Source organism: Hippocampus comes, unplaced genomic scaffold (assembly GCF_001891065.2).
Source record: "Hippocampus comes isolate QL1 unplaced genomic scaffold, H_comes_QL1_v1.1 scaffold123, whole genome shotgun sequence".
Taxonomy (NCBI): domain Eukaryota; kingdom Metazoa; phylum Chordata; class Actinopteri; order Syngnathiformes; family Syngnathidae; genus Hippocampus; species Hippocampus comes.
The window spans coordinates 274764-293488 of NW_017804997.1; the positions used below are offsets into that span (position 1 = coordinate 274764).

Sequence of the window (18725 nt, forward strand, 5' to 3'; positions counted from 1 at the left end):
AGGCTCACTCACCTGAGCACTTGGACGAAAGAGATGGCGTTGCGGTGATGGGACGTCTGCAGCTGCAGTAGTTGAAGTGCATTGGACAGGACGGGCCGGCACTGCAGTGGCAGGCGGGACATGCTGCCTTGTGTGTCTGAGAAGCTCCAGGCAGCAGAATGGCTGAATCATGAGGGAGCGGCAGGTGTCCTTCCTCTCCAGAGCAACCACAGAAACAGATGAGTAAGGGAAAGAAGAGAGAATGATAGAGAGGAGGCGGGAGGAGGGAGGGAGATAGGCTGCAGCAGCAGCACACAAGGGCAAAGAAGATAGGTTACTCCCCTTTTTCTTTTTTTTTCACCCCTCCTCTCACTAAAGTAGTGAGCGGGGCAGGCCTCCTCCCTCTCTCCTTCTCTTCCTGTCTTGCCACTGTCTCCGCGTTCTCTTGTGCGGCACAAAGCATCAAGCTAAGCAAGTTCCCTTAATCCAATTAAGAGCCCACGTCGGCCAATCACAGGCGGGCCAACTGCTACAGGCACCTCCTCCAAGAGCACTCCCCATTGATTAGGCCGGCGCAAAAGGGTGTGTTTTGTGTCTAGGGGAAGGAGCCAAGCAAGCAGACATATGATCCATCCCAGGAGGGTAGGACCAGTGTGTTCTAGTCCTCTCAAGTAGCGGAGTCATAACGCAGACAATAATGATAATGAATAAGATGAAGGTGCTTTGATCGACGACAGCGCGTTAATACCATTATATATCATCGAGACAATTTCAAGAAGTCACAGCTGGATCGAAACAAATACATATACGAGGACAAATAATTGGGTGTAAAAGTCAAAGAGCCACTTCAAGCATGGTGGTCACCATGAAAGCGATTTGAAGTACCTGCCCCAACCACAGCAGGTAAGAGGATGCCAGAACCATCCAAGGACTTTTGGGGGATCAAAAGGCTTTAAAGAAGATGAAGAAAGGTCAGGTCACCTCCACATGGAACACTGACCTGTTTGTGACCCTTTCCAATCCTCAGACAGAATTAATACCAGTAATGGTATCTGTGGGAGAGGACTTCCTGTCAGGCCCTTGAATTAGGGACCCGCGTATTGATTTTAGTCCCAGCATTTATCATCACTTTGTTTTGTCTTCGAAGAAGCCACTTGGTCCCAGAGGCAAATCAAAAACGGCTGGGCGTTTTTTTTTCTATTTTTATCATTTGTCCAATAGCTTTCTAAATTGTTTATGATTTGCTGATTGGATCGATACAATTAAGATATAGGTGAACTCAACCCACCTTTGATTAAAGCTCCACACCAAATGCAGAAAAAAAAGCCATAAGTGTAATGCTGCCACTATTATGATCACATTACGTAAGGTGCGCAATGTTTTTGAAAAATTCCTTTTGAATAAAATATTTTAAATCTTGGTTTCATCCAACCAACACATTTAACCTGTCCTGTTCAGCTGCTTGCTCCTGCAGCATGACATGACTCTGTTTGCCTTCTATGCTTCCTAGCACAATTAACCTGTGCAGCAGGTTAGTTTGACAACACTCTGTGTGGTTGTTTGTATTATTGATATTTATTTGATATGCAGTCAGACAGACGAAGGTGTGACAGGCAACAGAGAGAGAGAAAAGAGAAGTGAGCACGAATGGGGGGAAAACAAAGAAAAACAACATACAGAAAGAGCAGAATATATATTATAGGACTAATTAGAACAAAATCAAAAGTATTCAGCTTCTATCTGTATGATATGGAGGAAATGCAGTTCTACGTCCAGTGAGGAAGTGGTCACAATGAGTAGGAAATAGGACAGGACAAGGTAGGACAGGACAAGACAAGATCAGACAGGAGACGGTTTGTGAGCCAGCTGGTGGGACCAGAGTGTGTGGCGGCAGTGGCGATCAGTTACTAAATGCCTGTAGGGATTTTAAAGTGCAAGTCCAGGGAGTACATGTAGTCACAAGGGCTGAGAGTAGCCACCTATGAAGCAACTACATCTACTGTGGACGTATATTTGTGAATTAACACGTTCGTCATCTGGTGTTCACGGCCTGACCCACCCATCAAGCCAGAGGCCGCAACAGGTACACACAGTCGTGAGTGCATCCAACAACACGGTGCAACACACAAGTAGAAAGAAATGAACCCTTTCAGGCACAGGGGTTACTTCACAAGACAGCTTATCATGTTATCCGGTTACAGGGTGCATGAAAGGGTGGAGGATCCAGGTTGTTTCACTGAAATTTTCTCTTTTCCGAGATATTCTGTGGTAAGATTGATCTATTCTAGCCAAGACTTCTGTTTTTCATAAGGGTGTGTCTATTCAATAGGGTGGAACGGTTCACAAAATCCACGATTCCATTTTGTGTCACGGCTTTGTGCTCAGTTTTCTTTTTGGTTTGGTATGTGTTGACTCTGAGAAAGATCAATTACGTCTTGTAATCACATTTATTTATGAATGTGATTGCACTTTAGTTTACATTTTTAAATGTTCAGATATTAAGATTTAAATGAGGCAAAATAACATACTTTTTCTCTCAAATATATTATTATAATCATTTGTTTCAGATGCACTGTAATTATTTTCTGTATAAAAATTAATTTGGTGTTCAAAAAGTATTTTTTCAAACTTGAGTCTTGAAAAAGAGGGGGTCGTCTTATAATCTATAATCAGGGCCGTCTTATATTCAGGCCAATACGGTAAATGCTCTTCAGTTGGATGGCAAAAGGTACAATCAACCTGTGCATCTACCTATTGCCATTCATGCAATAGAATAAATCAAGGCACTTTACAAATTCATCAGCTTCTTGTTCAAATGCACTGGAGAGAGATACAGTATATGTAAACTCAGCTCCAAAGGAGTTGGTACATTATGTTAAATATCAATGAAAAATACAATGATTTGCAAATCATATTCAACCTACCAGTATATCTAATTGAATACACTAAAAAAACAAAATATTTAATTTTTAAACTGATAAACTTGTTTTGAGCAAATAATCATTAAATGGGAATTTTATGGGTGCAACACACTCCAAAAAAGCTGGGACAAGGTCATGTTTATCACTGTGTTACATCACCTTTTCGTTTAACAAAATTAACATTTGGGAACTAAGGACACAAATTGCTGAAGCTTCGTAGGTGCAGTTCTTCCCCATTCTTGCTTGATGTACAGCTTCAGCTGTTTAAAAGTCCTGGAACTCCATTGTTGTATTTTACGCTTCATAATGCGTACCGGTAATTTTCATTGGGAGACAGGTCTGGACTGCAGGCAGCCCAGTCAGGTACCCACACTCATTTACTACAAAGCCACGCTGTTGTAACATGCAGAATGTGGTTTGGTATTCCCTCATTTGATTTTTTCCTTCAATGAAAGGTAACACTACACTTCATTCAAGGTGGGATTTATTTCACTCATGTTCCCTTTGTCTTTTCATGCATTGAAAACAATGGTAAAGGATAGTAAATAAATGAAATACTGAGCACAAAATAAAGAATTCCAGAATGATTTGAACATAGGGTTATAAAATGCCAGGTATTTTTAAAAACGGCTACAGTTACAGTTTGGCATTTACAAAGCATACAATTTATATAATCACCAAGTTAAAAGGATTCTGTCATCAATATGAATGACCTCTGATATACTGATATTGTATAACTGTCGAGCCATACAGACTAATTCTGTGGAAAGTGACAAGAATTGTGTAAATCTGCATCCCTTTGAGCCTCTTGTCCCTGTGACCGACCTTGACTTCATATTTTCACGACTGAGAGAAACAATTCAAACACAGTACATGATAAATCTCTTTGACTAGTCTGAGCAGGAATAATCAAAGATCTCAAGTTACCTTCAAGTCACCTTTTATCACATCACAATCCCACTGGCTGAAAGACAGAACATAGCGGAAGATAACATAATTATGTCATTGAATTCCAGGTGGGTGTTGTAAATGGTGGACGATAGCACACCGTGGCCATGAACATTAACGCTTTATATCATTTTTTTTTTTGATTGAGAGATTTTTTTTTAAAAGTCCATCGTGTTTTAATCCTGCCAGGGAAGATGTGAGTTTACATCAAGAACTGAGCCACCAAGTTGGTCATCCCCAACAAGATAAGGAAACTGTGAAAGACCGCTGACGGCCAGCGGAGGGCACCCCGTCGTCTCAAGGAGATCATGTGGATCAAGGAGGGGAATACAAACACTAAAGCCAAACCGCATGTTGCGCCAGAAAACCTGCAACAAGAAACAATTGTCAGAAGTCACTAAGTCACTCATTTTCATGAAAAAAAAAAAAAAAAAAAAAAAAACACGTAAAATGTACCGAATTATGGATCCAATGTTGGGATAAAACTTGGCCATCAGGACACCGGCTCCAACAATCAAGATGTTCAGGGTGAGGACATGGAAGAAACTAAAGAGATAGAAAGAAATACATGAATACAGAAAATCCTTTATTATGAACCCAATAATGAAGCAGTGAATCAATCTTTTTTAAAGTGCTGATCTTAATGGTTCAGTCCAGTCAAAGAAACCGCCGTTCCCTTTGCGAGTCTGGGGAAGTGTGCGAATTGGCTAAGATCCCTTTCTAAAAGCCTGAATTTAGACACCTTTTTAATGCACAACAAACTAAATAAGTTCATGCCTCATGAATCAAGCAGGAACAAATCTCAGTTAAAAAAAAAAAAGATTTTGCTGAGCTCAATTTACCAGAGAATGCCATTTTCTTTGCTTTTGCCTACAATCTTATAAGTCGATCCGTGCACTGATTCGCAATCGAACAGCCAGTCAGAGGGATCAATTGTCAGACGGCCAACACCATTTTGCATCCGACGATCAAAGGTTCATTCATTCAAATCACATTGAAAAAGCCTAAATTATACAAAAGTTTCTTCTTGGCAATTCTAAATGTTGCTTTTTACTTCAGGTTGTTCTTGCTTGTATGTGGGCAAGAGTGGAATTATGTAAGCTTTTCCAACTTGAAAATAAAAATCTCTTGGCAGGAGCGAAAACCGTGATTGAAAAATAAGGGATTCTTATTCACATGTTGCCAAATGTTGGGTCAATGATGCACTCAAGAGACAGTTAATTTCGATAGCACCACCTCTTATAGATGGTGAATATTAAGTGGTAGTTGGGTTTCTGCGAGCTGAGTATCATCACTGCTAATTGCTACAAAGTAACGAATTGTGACTTTACAAAGTACCATATTTTCCACACTAAAAGGCGCATCTAAAAGCCTTCAATTTTCTTAAATGCTCACAGTGCGTCTTAAAATCTGATGCACCTTGTGTATGGTTATTATGGTAATATGTCAACCCCAAAATGCCTCCTTGCTAGAGACATGCTTACAATGCAGAGTTCAATCTTAAGGCGATCGGTTTCGTAGTTGAACACGGCAATAGAGCAGCAGCAAGAGAGTCAATGTTATAACTTGCTATTGGTTAAGTGAACTGTGTCACTGCTTTATTAAATACGTTTTACTGACATCTGATCGTCGCTATATAAATCAGGGTGTAGTGTAGTGTAGTGTTCTGTTGGCATTTCCTTGAGCGTAGCTCCATCTAGTGGATGCATTATAGATTGCGTCTTATAACGCGGTGCGTCCAACAAATGAAAACAAAAAATGAGAAAATAGGCCATTCATTGAAGGTGCGCCTCATAATCCAGTGCGCCTTTTAGTGTGGAAAATACAGTAACTGTAGTAATTAAAAAATAATAATCATAATAATAACCCTTTCAGGGACAGCGGTTACTACAGTGGACAGCTTTTCATGTAACAGGGTGGATGAAAGGGATAAGAATAGCTTAAATGAGAAAGGTAACATGTTAGATGAGTCGTTAGTGTAAAAACAATTTATATATTAGGGGAACGTGCTTACTGGCATATTACTTGTTCAGCCCCTATCATTTTGCATTGCAGCTGTGAATGCAGGTGAAGTAAACAACAAATACAAAAACTGATAGGTATCGACAATTTGAAACCATAATGAACGACGTCTTACCTGGGGTAATGATTGCCAAACATCTGGCCCATCATTTGGACTCGTACCAAGTATCCCAGCAAAGGATAGACCGTGATCATTTGGAACAACAGGAAGGACCGAGCCACAAACACCATCACATCACCGCTGGAGAAATTATCTAAAAAGTTCTGATGTGCAGGGGAACATGAGCAATCGCAAGCTTCATTAAATACTTTCTCTGCAAAAGGATTCTTTGGTTGAAGAATAGGAAATGGGTGACAAAGAATTATGGCATGAATTATTGTCGATTTGTTTGACGAAACCAAGATCGTTTTGTGACGAAGCGTGTCCTGAATATTTTTCAGTCTTACCGGCTCAATGCACTCTTTGCTGAGCGGAGGTGATGGAAAAGCAGCAAAAATCAACACCCCCACATAGAGGTACGTCAGCCCGACAAGGAGATAAGCCACAGACAGGTCCCGTACCTGAAAGTCCCAAAACTCAGTGTGTCAGTGTGTCTCTTAAATTGTTAAGCATGTTTACAGTCTGTGAAGCTAAGTATAAACCGGAGTGAGGGCTCACGTTATTCTCTTGATGCTTGTTGTTTTTCATCAATGTGATGATACAGTTGTGGATGAAGAAAGCCAGCGTGAGGACGCCCGTCAGCTGAGGGAAGAGCAGCCGCAATTCTGGAAGAAGAAAAATCAGGCGGATGAAATGCTCCTCTGGAACTCTGAACAGTATTACAGTCACAGAAGCAATCATTGGGCTGAAAAAAGGCAAATTGTGGGAGTCAGTTGAAACTCCGTAGAAGGTGGGTGATGCATCAGGACACCAACCCAACAGAGTGGAACAAAAAATAATAATTGCATGGCTCAGAAAAACAAAATTGGTGGTCAAGTCAGAACCTAGACCTCAAACCAACAGCGATGCCGCGATCTGCCTTGAAGTGGGCCACACATGCGACGAGACCAGAAAGAATGAGCTAAAAGTCCTCCTCAACAATGTGCAGGACTGATCCACAGGTACAGGAAGTGCCTGGTTGAGCTTGTGGCTGACAGAAAGGGCGTCTATCAGTTCATCTATTCTTAAGTTTTACATATCTTTTTTTCCCCACAGGCCCTGTACATTTTTTTCAGGTGACTCTCAATATAGAGATGAAATATTTTTTTAAACTACTGTGTCATTCACTGTCAAATCCTGTGAACCCTCGTTTATTGAGGGGGTTATGTTCCAAAAAGAACTGGCAAATAGGCAAAATCCGTGAAGTACAGTGATCCCTCACTTATCGCGGTTAATGGGGACCGACACCCCGCCGCAATAAGTGAAAAACCACGAAGAAGGGTTTGCTCCCCCTTGGAATTTTTGTGGAAGTATATGTGGGTACCAGCATGTTTAAAATATGTAAACAGTGATCATACTTTACATATTTCAGATAAAGACTACAGCACTACACATATTTACTTAAATCTTTAATTTAAAACCTTATACAGTAATTAGCATTCATCAGCATTGTCTATTGAGAGAGGCGAAGAGACTTGTGTTGGTTGAGGTGGCTCTCATTTTACGCTCTGACGGTGTAGCCGCCGTGGGCCTCCAACTAGCTCCTGGCCAGCTATCCCCGCGCAGCCGATGTGTTTATGAGAAGACAATTAATCGGTATTGATAAGAGAAGGCGAAGAGAGACGCTTCTTTATTTATTTTGATTTCACCTCTTTAAAAGATGTTCTTTCCACATTAACGGTAGAACATTTTGCCAAGCGTTTGATCATTTGAATTGAACAGAGGTGTGTAGACTTTTTATACGCACTGTATATGACCTTTTGTGTTTTTCTGCCACAAAAAAAAAAGTCCAATGAAGTACCTTTACGTTTGCGGTTGTACTGCAATTTGACAAATTGAGGTCAAAAAGAGGTACAAGTACTTCTGCGAGCCACTTTATATTGTGCATGGCTGCTGTTGCTTCTCCAGTCAGGACTAAGATTTTTTTTTTTGAAAGCCCGTTTGGTGAAGACCAAGATTTATCTGATCCCTTACACATATCAGCGTACATGTGTCACAATGTGCCGGAGAATATCACTAACCTACTCCAACGCAGTAGTAAAGTCATAATTACTGAAATGTCTCTATGAGAAACATAATGTATCATGAAGAAGTTATTTGGATTACCTGGAACATAGAAGTTAGTAGTGTCAAACCAGTGGAACTCAAGGTGAAAGCCAAGACGGGCAGCTTTAATTGTGACCAGAACAATCAGGTAGATCACTGATATGGTGCCTGGACAATGAACGACAAAGCATCAGGGAATGTACTGCATCTATGATATGGCACAATATCATATTCAAAAATTGAGCTTTCACTTTGTCATCATTAGGTAGTCAGAACATTCAAGAGTTGCAGTTTTGTTAGGATTCTTTTTTAAAAATGGGATAGCTAAGAGGAACGTTTCCAAAAGAGTTTCAAGACACAAACAATCAGATGAGAAACATATTTGCCTTTAGACTTACCCAAGAAGGTGAATCTTGCAAAGAAGGAGGCTGATCGGAAGCAAAGGAGTGGCAGCAGCAGAACAACGAGGAAGAATGGTACCGTATTGGTTTTGCTCCACCAGTGTTGAAAAGAGTGGACATCAAATGTATCATTTCCACTGGTACTGATGTAATGTGTGTTGAAAGTGTGGTTCCCGCCAGAGTCAGTACTTGGGTATGGACAAATTACTGGTGGAGAAATAAGCAAAGTATTACAATTCTAACTCGAAGTCAAAACGAATAAACTACAACCACTATTTATGAATGTCTCCATAAGTACAACATTCACAGCAAGACACTAGTTCAGGGGTGCCCAAACATTTTTGATCAAAGATCTACTTTGCGATCCACCAACCTCCAGCGTTGGTGGATCGCACACACGCACGTACACACGCATGCCATGATGAGCAACAGCCTGGCGCTGAGGCATGCGACGCAATTAGGCAGCCTGTTAACGATCGTAGCTCACACGTACCATTTTGAAATGCTTCTCTCGGGCCTCCAGATTCCCATTCTTTGCCCGTCCCCTTGGTGAATTGTACAATACAAACTCTGAATGACAATAATTATCACGATAAAAGATATAGCGCAACAACTCTGATCACAAGCTGCAACTGCAGACTGCTGAGCGCTAATAACTTCTGGTGACGCAGTCACACGTCACCGTAGGTTAAAGATTACCTGCTTTATTTTATTTTATTTTTTTTAATATTTTTTGTGAAAGTGAGACAGATATAATGATGAGGGTGCAGTGTGCATTAACACACAAAATATATTACTAACATGCACAGAGACACAAATGTTTTTTTTTGCCCTCTACACCCCTCGGATCGACTTGGGACCAGCCCTTGAGCGACTGGTTGATCGCGATCGACGTAATGGGCACCCCTGCACTAGTGTTTTCCGAAAAATCCCACACACATACCAATAATGATTAGCGCTTTCACCTTTTTTGTACCATATTTTCCGCACTGTAAGGCGCGACGAAAAGCATTCAATTTTCCCTATAATCTGATGCGCCTTATATATGGTGTCACAGTGTCTTTATATTCCCCATTGAGTTGTTTCCCTGTTAGCGTTCCTATGCCATCTAGTGGTGATTATTAGCAGGAACCAATTGTAACCTAAAAGGGTTCTTTCTGCCCAACACGATTTTGTTGATCAATATGGTGCTTTTAAATTATGCATATTAATGAAGCAAAGCAAAACATTTTGGATGAATAAAGGTTACATAAAACAAAATAAAATCCAATACAAGTACAAGCACAGTTCTTCCTAATTTTACTCTGTCATCTGCACTAAAAAATGCTTTATATCTAACGAAGAGTGAAATATGTTTAGAAGTGTTTATTTTTGTATTTATCGATACTTTATTCCAGTCTTTCGTGATAACATTAGCCGGTTAGCTTGGAAATTAGCACGGCTTCTCTGTCTTTCCCTCTGACTCATTCACTCCCAAGGACATACTTATCTCTTTTCAGACCCCACACATTCAATCCCGGGTACTTATTTATATACTTTTTTCAAGACTAGGGGTGGAAAAAAAAAGCGTCTGAAAATGGCCGGTAATGAATGAGTTAGCTACTCTTCGTAATTACTTCATGAAAACGATACTTGAAGGAAGGGTAGCTTATTCGCCGCTACGGAGGCCAGATGATGGAGGCTGTGATTACTGACTTTGGAGAGAAACTGCAAAGGGTTTAAAGCAGTGGTTCTTAACCTGGGTTCGATTGAACCCTAGGGATTCAGTGAATCGGTCTCAGGGGTTCGACGGAGCCTCTGCCATTGAGGTTAAGACATACCCGATTTAACATGTCAATTAGTTATGACACACCCGCTTGGCCATCACTAGCTACAGATGATCACATTACATTGCTTGTCCAATCAGTTCTGCGGGAAATTTAGTTCGCTCACTAGTCAACGTGTGACTGTCATGATAGCACGTTGTAAAATTTAAAAAACGTATACATACTTATGTCTTGAAATTCTATTTACTTATTTTCTGTTTTTAATAAATGTTTCTTTTTAAGTCTTCAATTTGTAAAAAGTCATATTTTTTCTGCCCAACACGATTTTGTTGATCAATATGGTGCTTTTAAATTATGCATATTAATGAAGCAAAGCAAAACATTTTGGATGAATAAAGGTTACATAAAACAAAATAAAATCCAATACAAGTACAAGCACAGTTCTTCCTAATTTTACTCTGTCATCTGCACTAAAAAATGCTTTATATCTAACGAAGAGTGAAATATGTTTAGAAGTGTTTATTTTTGTATTTATCGATACTTTATTCCAGTCTTTCGTGATAACATTAGCCGGTTAGCTTGGAAATTAGCACGGCTTCTCTGTCTTTCCCTCTGACTCATTCACTCCCAAGGACATACTTATCTCTTTTCAGACCCCACACATTCAATCCCGGGTACTTATTTATATACTTTTTTCAAGACTAGGGGTGGAAAAAAAAAGCGTCTGAAAATGGCCGGTAATGAATGAGTTAGCTACTCTTCGTAATTACTTCATGAAAACGATACTTGAAGGAAGGGTAGCTTATTCGCCGCTACGGAGGCCAGATGATGGAGGCTGTGATTACTGACTTTGGAGAGAAACTGCAAAGGGTTTAAAGCAGTGGTTCTTAACCTGGGTTCGATTGAACCCTAGGGATTCGGTGAATCGGTCTCAGGGGTTCGACGGAGCCTCTGCCATTGAGGTTAAGACATACCCGATTTAACATGTCAATTAGTTATGACACACCTGCTGTAAAATTTAAAAAACGTATACATATGTCTTGAAATTTTATTTACTTATTTTCTGTTTTTACGAAATGTTTTTTTTTAAGTCTTCAATTTGTAAAAAGTCATATTTTTGGTTTTCACTAATGAAGGGTTCGGTGAATGTGCATATGAACTGGTTGGGTTCGGTACCTCTAACAAGGTGAAGAACCACTGGTTTAAAGTGTTGCCGACTATGAAAGATAAGTGTCTTCACACCACTTTTGCTGTGAATCTAATATATACTGTACATTAAATTTGAATACATTTATTTCTGTCTTACCTCTATCTGTGCCATTGGTTCCAAACTCTGAATCGGACATGTTAACATGATGGACATAGTCTGTTAACAGAAAAGGGAATAATTTAGTCAAAGCTAATTCATAAATACAAGTATGTAACATAAAGTTGCCTCCGAATTCTAATTATGAATATTACATAAAACCAGAGAATAAATTAGCCTGCAATTATATTTCAACAAAGATTTTAAAAGTTACATGAGAACACAGGTCTAAAATGCTTTTTCTGGTTCGATAAGAGTATTGTTGTCTTACTGTAGATAAATTGCCCGGTGTTGAAGAGGAAGTTGGACATGAGGACCCAATAAACCACCATCGCCCCAATAAGAGACACCATTGAAAAGACTAAGCTGGACCACTGGCCAAACTTGCCAAAGTAATACCGACAAACATCAGGAAATTCCCAGTCAGATGTGTCCACGTAGGCTGCGCAAAACAAAGACAGAGAGGTGACAAATATTTCATAGTATCAACACTGAGTTGTTAATTGGGTACAGCTTTAGTTTGGCATATAAAACTCACCTTTCCTTAACCAGAGTCAGACAGCATAAATGGATAATGTTTGACAAATTGAAATATACTTTCATAGATGTGATAGTTTTTCGGCATGCATTTTTCCCTGGTCTGTAAGTCCATCCGTCCATTCCTTCTCTGTGTCGTTTATCCTCACTTAAATCACACGTGAGCTGGAGCCTATGCCAGCTGACTTTGGCCAAGGTGTGGGCAGTTCATTTTTTGGGACTCCAGACTGCCATAAATTGTTGCATTTTGCCCCTTAAATTTGAGACAGTGCAACTAAAATTTTCATCTACTCATGCCAGTGCAACCAGTAAATTTGCAGATTTTCTTTTTAAAAGTGCTATTTTTGGATTATTTATTTATTTATTTTTTGCTAGCAAACTACTGCTCCACACTTCAGACCATTCATAATACCGTATTTACCGGAATCTAAGTCGTTCCTCAGTATAAGTCACACCAGCTGCAAAATGCTTAATAAAGAAAAAAAAAAACATAATTTGCACTGGAGTATAAGTCACATTTTTGGGGGAAATTTATTTGATAAAATCCAACACCAAGAACAGACATGTCATCTTAAAAGTCAAATAAAAATAAAAATAGAGAACAACGGGTTACGTTATGCTATCGTTACATGACGCATAAACGACAAACTGAGAACGTGCCTAGTGTGTTCACGCAACTTATTAAGAGTTATTCAGATAACTATAGCAGAAAGAACATGCCAACAATTTTACCAAAACGTCAGTGTCACTCCAAATCACTAAATCCAATAAAATCTTCATCCTCGGTGTCACTTTTAAAGAGCTCCTGAGGTAGAAGATGCAGCGCTTCGTCTTCTACATCACTTATGTCAGAGTCATCGTCAGTTGTTTTTATCAGTTACCACTGTGGAAAGCATCAGCACAGGCCTAGAGTACCCTCTTGCGGTTTAATGTGAAAATAACATGTGAAATGATACAGTATTATGTTAATCATTTCACACATAAATCGCTCCAGAGTATAAATCGCAGCCGCGGGCCAAACTATGGAAAAAAAAACTGCGACTTATAGTACGGAAAATACAGTCCTGAAAATTAGTGGGCTGAATATTTACTTTGCAAGCCAATTAACAGTGTGTGCCCCTAAATAACCTTTCTTACGCCACTAACATTTCTGGTTCGGGGGCACTGTGCTACAGTAAAAACTAAATAAATAAATAAGAACAATTAATCTGGAGCCCAGTATATTTACATCTAGGGAGGAAACCGAGCCTGGATTTGAACCCTCAAACTCAGAACTGTGAGGTGGATATGCAAACCACTCAGTCAGTGCGTCACCTGCTGTGTAAGTCAATACACCAAATGCAGGATGCCTGAAACAGATTTTTGGGGCTATGTGTGTGTGTGTGTGTGGGGGGGGGGGTCAAAAGACGGATTCTCTCTTTTAAAAGGTAATCAGGTTGAGGTCAAGACTCACATGAGGTCACTCATGATGTATGTTATTCTATTAAAGCCATTCAGTTAATTTATTTGTGCCCTTTTGGTCACTGTCCGGTTACATCACCCATCTACTGTTAAGCTTTAATTGGCAGACAGATTCTCAAAGAGTTATTTAGTTATTTAAGAACACTTCCATGTCACTTCCTGTTGATTTTGGGACACTTCCAGATAACTTCCTGTTGATTTTGGGGCATTTCCGGATTAATAATCATAAGAATAATAACAAGAAATGTAGAATAACGTGTGAATGCCTCAGCATTCAAACAGTTAATCCACTTCAGTTAAACAGTGTACTTATTTTTGCAAAATGATTGTCATTTTGCAAAAATAGGCAAACCCATCGATCCACTTCTGTGCCACAGAGTGCACAAACAGAATACACAGCACAGTGAAATGTCTAGTCGAACAACACGGACATCGTACAAATTGGACATGACTAAACCCCCACTCACCCATTTTTAGTATGCTTACATTTATATTTTACATTTATTCATATACTTTTTTGTCTTCTACTTTGTCCCTTTCATAATTTTGCTTCTGTAAATTGGGAATTTCTCCATTGTGAAACAAATAAATGTTTTCTTATCTTATCTTATATATATGACAAACAGTAGTGCTGTACAAATTGAATATTATATCCATCCCAATGTTAGATAATTTTACATCCCAGCATTTTTTCTGATAATATTTTTCAGCGTTGTTTGTCTATGTGTGCCTGCCCTGCAATTGGCTGGTGACTAGTTCAGTGTTAATGCCTCGCCTGAAGACACCTGGGATAGGCTCCTGCGCACCCGTGACCCTGGTGAGGTCAAACGGTTCAGCCCAAGAATGAATAAATTTTTATTTAAAATTACAAACTGAATTCCAATGAAGTTAGGACATTGTGTTGAACAAAGAAAAACAGAACTCAATGATTTGCAGAACATGTTAAACCTATATTTGAATTTGAAGACACTACAAAGACAAGATATTTAATGTTCAAACTGCCAAACTTTATTGTTCTTGGCAAATCGTTAACTTTGAATTATATGGCTACAACACAAAAAAGCTCGGAGAGGGTCATGTTTACCACTGTGTTTCATCACCTTTTAACAACATTCAATAAACATTTGGGACTTGAAGACATTAATTTTTGAAGCTTTGTAGGTGGAATATTTTCCCATTCTTGCTTGATTGACAGCTTGGGCTGTTCAAGAATCCTGGGTTTCAGTTGTCGTAATTTGCGCGTCATAATCAGCCACACATTTTCCATGGGAGGCAGGTCTGGACTGCGGGCAGGCCAGTCTAGTACTTGCACTCTTTAGCACGCTGTTGTAAATTGTAATGTGCAAAATGCGTTTTGGAATCGCCTCGTTGAAATAAGCAGGGGTGTCCATGAAATACGTTGTTCGGATGGTTTTCCAAAACCTGTATATACCTTTCAGCGTTAATAGTGCCTTCACAGATGTGTAAGTTACTTCATGCCATCAGCACTAGCACAGCCCCACACCATCACAGATGCTGGCTTTTGAACTTTCCGTCCATAGCGGTCCGGATGGTTCTTTTCCTCTTTGGCCCAGAGGACACAACATTCACATTTTCCAAAAATAATTTAAAGTGTGGACTCGTCAGACCACAGAACACTTTTCCATTTGGCATCATTCCATCTTTGATGAGCTCAGCCCAGAAAAGCCGGTGGCATTTCTGGGTGCTGTTAGTGAATCGCTTTTGCTTTGCATTGTAGAGTTTTAAATTACACTACCGGATGTTGCGCCAAACTACTGACATTGGTTTTCTGAAGTGATCCTGAGCCCATGTGGTGATATTCTTTACCCACCGGTGTCAGTTTTACATGCAGAGCTGCCTGAGGGATCCAAGGTCAGGGGTATTCAATGTTCAGTCTTGCCACTTACATGCAGTGATTATTACAGACTCTCTGAACCTTTTCATGATATTATGGACCGTAGATGATGAAATCCTTCATTTCCTTGCAAAACGTTCAGGAGCATTGTCCTGTTCAACTACTTTCCAACTCAGTTGCTCAGAAATAGGTGAAAGTCACCCCAACTATTCTTGTGAATGACTGAACAATTTGGGGAAGCTCCTTTTATTCCCAATCATGGCATCCACCTGTTCCCAGTTAGCCCATTCACCTGTGGGATATTCCAAACAGGTGTTTGATGAGCATTCCTCAACTCTTTTTTGTCACCTGTCCCAGCATTTTTGGAACTTGTTGCAGTCATAAAACAGTTAAGTTGATGATTATTTGGTAAAAACAGTAAAGTCTATCAATTTAAACTTTAAATATCTTGTCTTTGTAGCGTATGTATTCAGAATTGTGAGAGAGAGAAACTTGTGATACTCACGTATTGCCTTTGGTGATTTGAGCACAATGTAACAACAGTACAGCATAAGTAAGCCCACGAAGATAAGGATGAGGATCCCAAGAGTGAAACCAGCCTAAAGGAGAAAACAAGAACATTGATGGCACCTTTTTAACATGTCAGAGAAACAGTATAATGTTTGATACTTAAAATAAACCAGTTTTACCTGCTTTATACCCCAAGGTATACTGAGGATGGATGTACCCATCATTGTGTTCCATATTGCAAATCTGCAATAAACGCAGAGCAAAGTAATGACATCGGCTTGGAAAGAAAGTGAGTGATTCAATGTAAGACGGCGACAGGGCTTACATGGTAATGATACTGGGGTTTTTTGTCATGTGATCCTTGCCAGACACCTTAAATGCTGTCCCCAATGGGCTGTAGATGTAGATTTCTTCTGTATTGGGGATAACATGGTTGGGGGGACTCTACAGGACAGGAAGATGCATAAGGTCATGAAATTTAGGGCCCGACCGATGAATTGGCCTTGATGTATATATCCCATCTGTTTGGGCATTCACAGGTAAGGCAATGTCCTGCTTTGATGAGCTCCAACTGAAAGGGACACCCAAATAAATGTGAGCTCTACTATCAAGCCTTGACTGCAATTTTGTGGAAACACACTATAATAGGAGCTCTTCTCAGTTCACAAAGCTTGCAAGCTTTGTATGGCGACTTTATGATACTGTTGGGAATGACTATTGCCAAAAGAACTTCTGCTTGCCCCAAAACGCTCCCACTCACACAGTGGGATAAGCAGCAGCTACATGAGTGGGTCGGCACCACAACAACAAAGTAAAGTGTACAAGAGATGAGCTTGTTTCTTGTGTGCAGTTTGTGCACACCATGATTATTCAACTATGACCCACCAGCAGCCGGTCAGAAGAACCAGTTAGTCTGCTATAGTAATGCACTCTGCTGTTGAGGATGGCAGCTTCGGCTGACACGCGCTCTTGTGGTTCATCATCTACGATGTTCCTTGGCTCCACGTAGAAAGGTCTGGAAGTAATAGACAAACAGTGAAATTGATTACAGTTAATATTTCTATCCTTGTGAGCAGAATTAGGCAAAACATACTTCCCCTTTTTCAACTCAGTGGGACTGTAGGGCATGGAAAAATGTAAAAATCATCCAATTTTTGGGCAGATCCACAATGTTTTCGTGAAGAGGCCTCTTATATGTTTTCTCAGTACCGTATTTTCTGCACTATAAGGCGCTTCGGATTATCAGGCGCACCTTCAACGAATGGCCTATTTTAAAACTGTTTTCATGTATAGGGCGCACTGCATTATAAGGCACATAGAATCGAAGCTACAGTAGTAGCTGCGGTTGCGCTATGTAGGAGTCCCCAACCGCCGGTCCGCGGACCGGTACCGGTCCGCAGGGCATTTGGTACCGGGCCGCACAGAAAAAAATTGCCTTATTTCCGTTTTATTTATTTCGGAATACGAAATATGTTTTATTTTGAAAAATTACCGGATTGTCTGTTACATCCGTCTGTGTCACGCTTGACTCACGTCAAGCCACACTTCTTGGTCACGTGACCGATGACGCTCATAAACAAAACGCTGAAGCCCGCAAAATGAGTAAAAAAGCTGCTTGGAGATCGCAATGACGGCGGCCTTAAAAGTACGTTCGAAACAACTGGATCAAAGTTATGGCTGAATACTGTGAGATCGCCACACTAGCACTGTTGCTATTTCCGACATCCTACCTGTGTGAGGTGGGGAGTTTCTGCAGCAACAGCGATTTAAACAAAATTACGAAGTAGACTGGACATAAACCACACACTTGAGGTGTCATTGTCTCCTATTACCCCGAGATGGGACTGTCTAATTGCAGAAAATCAAGCTCGGGGCTGTGGTGAGTCTCAAGGCCCGGGGGCCAGATGTGGCCGGCCACATCATTTTAAGTGGCCCACGAAAGCAAGTCAAAGATGACAACCTCCATGATGTTTTCTAAAATCTGGACCAAACTTTCAAATGCAATAAATCAGTGACATATTGTAACCATTTTCTTGTTACCAAACCCTGCATTACAGTTACTGAAACAATAATTGAACATAACATTATTAATTTCTTGATATAGTTTCAGTCATCACGGCCTTCCAAGGGAAACGGTCATTGTAATGTGGCCCGCGACATAAATGAGTTTGACACCCCTGCACTAGATAGTGCTATGTTAAAGGGAATGCAATCCAAGAAAATACAGCTTTATTTATATAGAGCAGGCATGTCCAGCCCCGGGCCTAGGGGGCCACCGTTCTGCCGGTTTTCCAGCTCTCCCGGCTGCAACACACCTGATTCAGATGATGGCTCATCAGCCAGCTCTGAAGCAGCATTAGAACTGTCACGATTCAGACGAACCAAATAATGTTTTTGGATCCCAAAATAGTACATACCAGACAAAAACTCTAACAAAAATGTTTAACCCCCCCGCCCCTGATATAGAGTCTTCACAACTGCTGCAGCTGTAACAAAGCCATGAGAACTGGTCACAAACATGGACATGAAACAAATACAAATGGCATTACAAATGCTAATACTAGCTAAATACTAACAGGGGAACAACTCAATGAGGAATATAAAGAGAGTTACAGTCTCTTTATATAAGGCGCATCGGATTATTGGGCGCCATGTCTGCTTTTGATGAAATTGATGCCTTTAGGTGCACCCTATAGTGCAGAAAATACGGTAAATTATACACTGATCTTCATGATGAAATTAGGAGGCCAGTACAATTAAAAGTGTACAATCCTGAACCAAAAGAGGATTGTTAAGCCTTGCCTGGGAGACATTTTATTTTCTTCATAAATAAA

The 18725-nt window shown here is 40.2% G+C and overlaps 2 protein-coding genes across 5 annotated transcripts in view; both read right to left on the bottom strand.

Annotated features, from left to right (window-relative positions):
* The window catches only part of nrg1 (neuregulin 1), a 33380-nt gene extending 32773 nt beyond the window's left edge, over positions 1-607 (bottom strand). For 2 of the 4 annotated variants that reach the window (XM_019894800.1, XM_019894784.1), the window contains exon 1: positions 13-607. In XM_019894800.1, the coding sequence (XP_019750359.1) occupies positions 13-82 (70 nt within the window). In that variant the 5' untranslated portion in view covers positions 83-607. The remainder of the gene's footprint in view (positions 1-12) is intronic. The other 2 variants (XM_019894792.1, XM_019894810.1) reach the window with 2 other exon arrangements.
* Positions 608-3367: 2760 nt separating this feature from the next.
* Positions 3368-18725, bottom strand: part of slc38a9 (solute carrier family 38 member 9) — a 44458-nt gene continuing 29100 nt past the window's right edge. Inside the window, exons 3-15 of the mRNA XM_019894262.1 lie at positions 16777-16906; positions 16217-16335; positions 16071-16134; positions 15887-15980; positions 11800-11970; positions 11529-11588; positions 8454-8663; positions 8116-8223; positions 6529-6635; positions 6318-6431; positions 5986-6134; positions 4305-4394; positions 3368-4216 (exon numbers count right to left, since the gene is read on the bottom strand). Of these exons, the coding sequence (XP_019749821.1) occupies positions 4051-4216; positions 4305-4394; positions 5986-6134; positions 6318-6431; positions 6529-6635; positions 8116-8223; positions 8454-8663; positions 11529-11588; positions 11800-11970; positions 15887-15980; positions 16071-16134; positions 16217-16335; positions 16777-16906 (1582 nt within the window). The 3' untranslated portion in view covers positions 3368-4050. The remainder of the gene's footprint in view (positions 4217-4304; positions 4395-5985; positions 6135-6317; positions 6432-6528; positions 6636-8115; positions 8224-8453; positions 8664-11528; positions 11589-11799; positions 11971-15886; positions 15981-16070; positions 16135-16216; positions 16336-16776; positions 16907-18725) is intronic.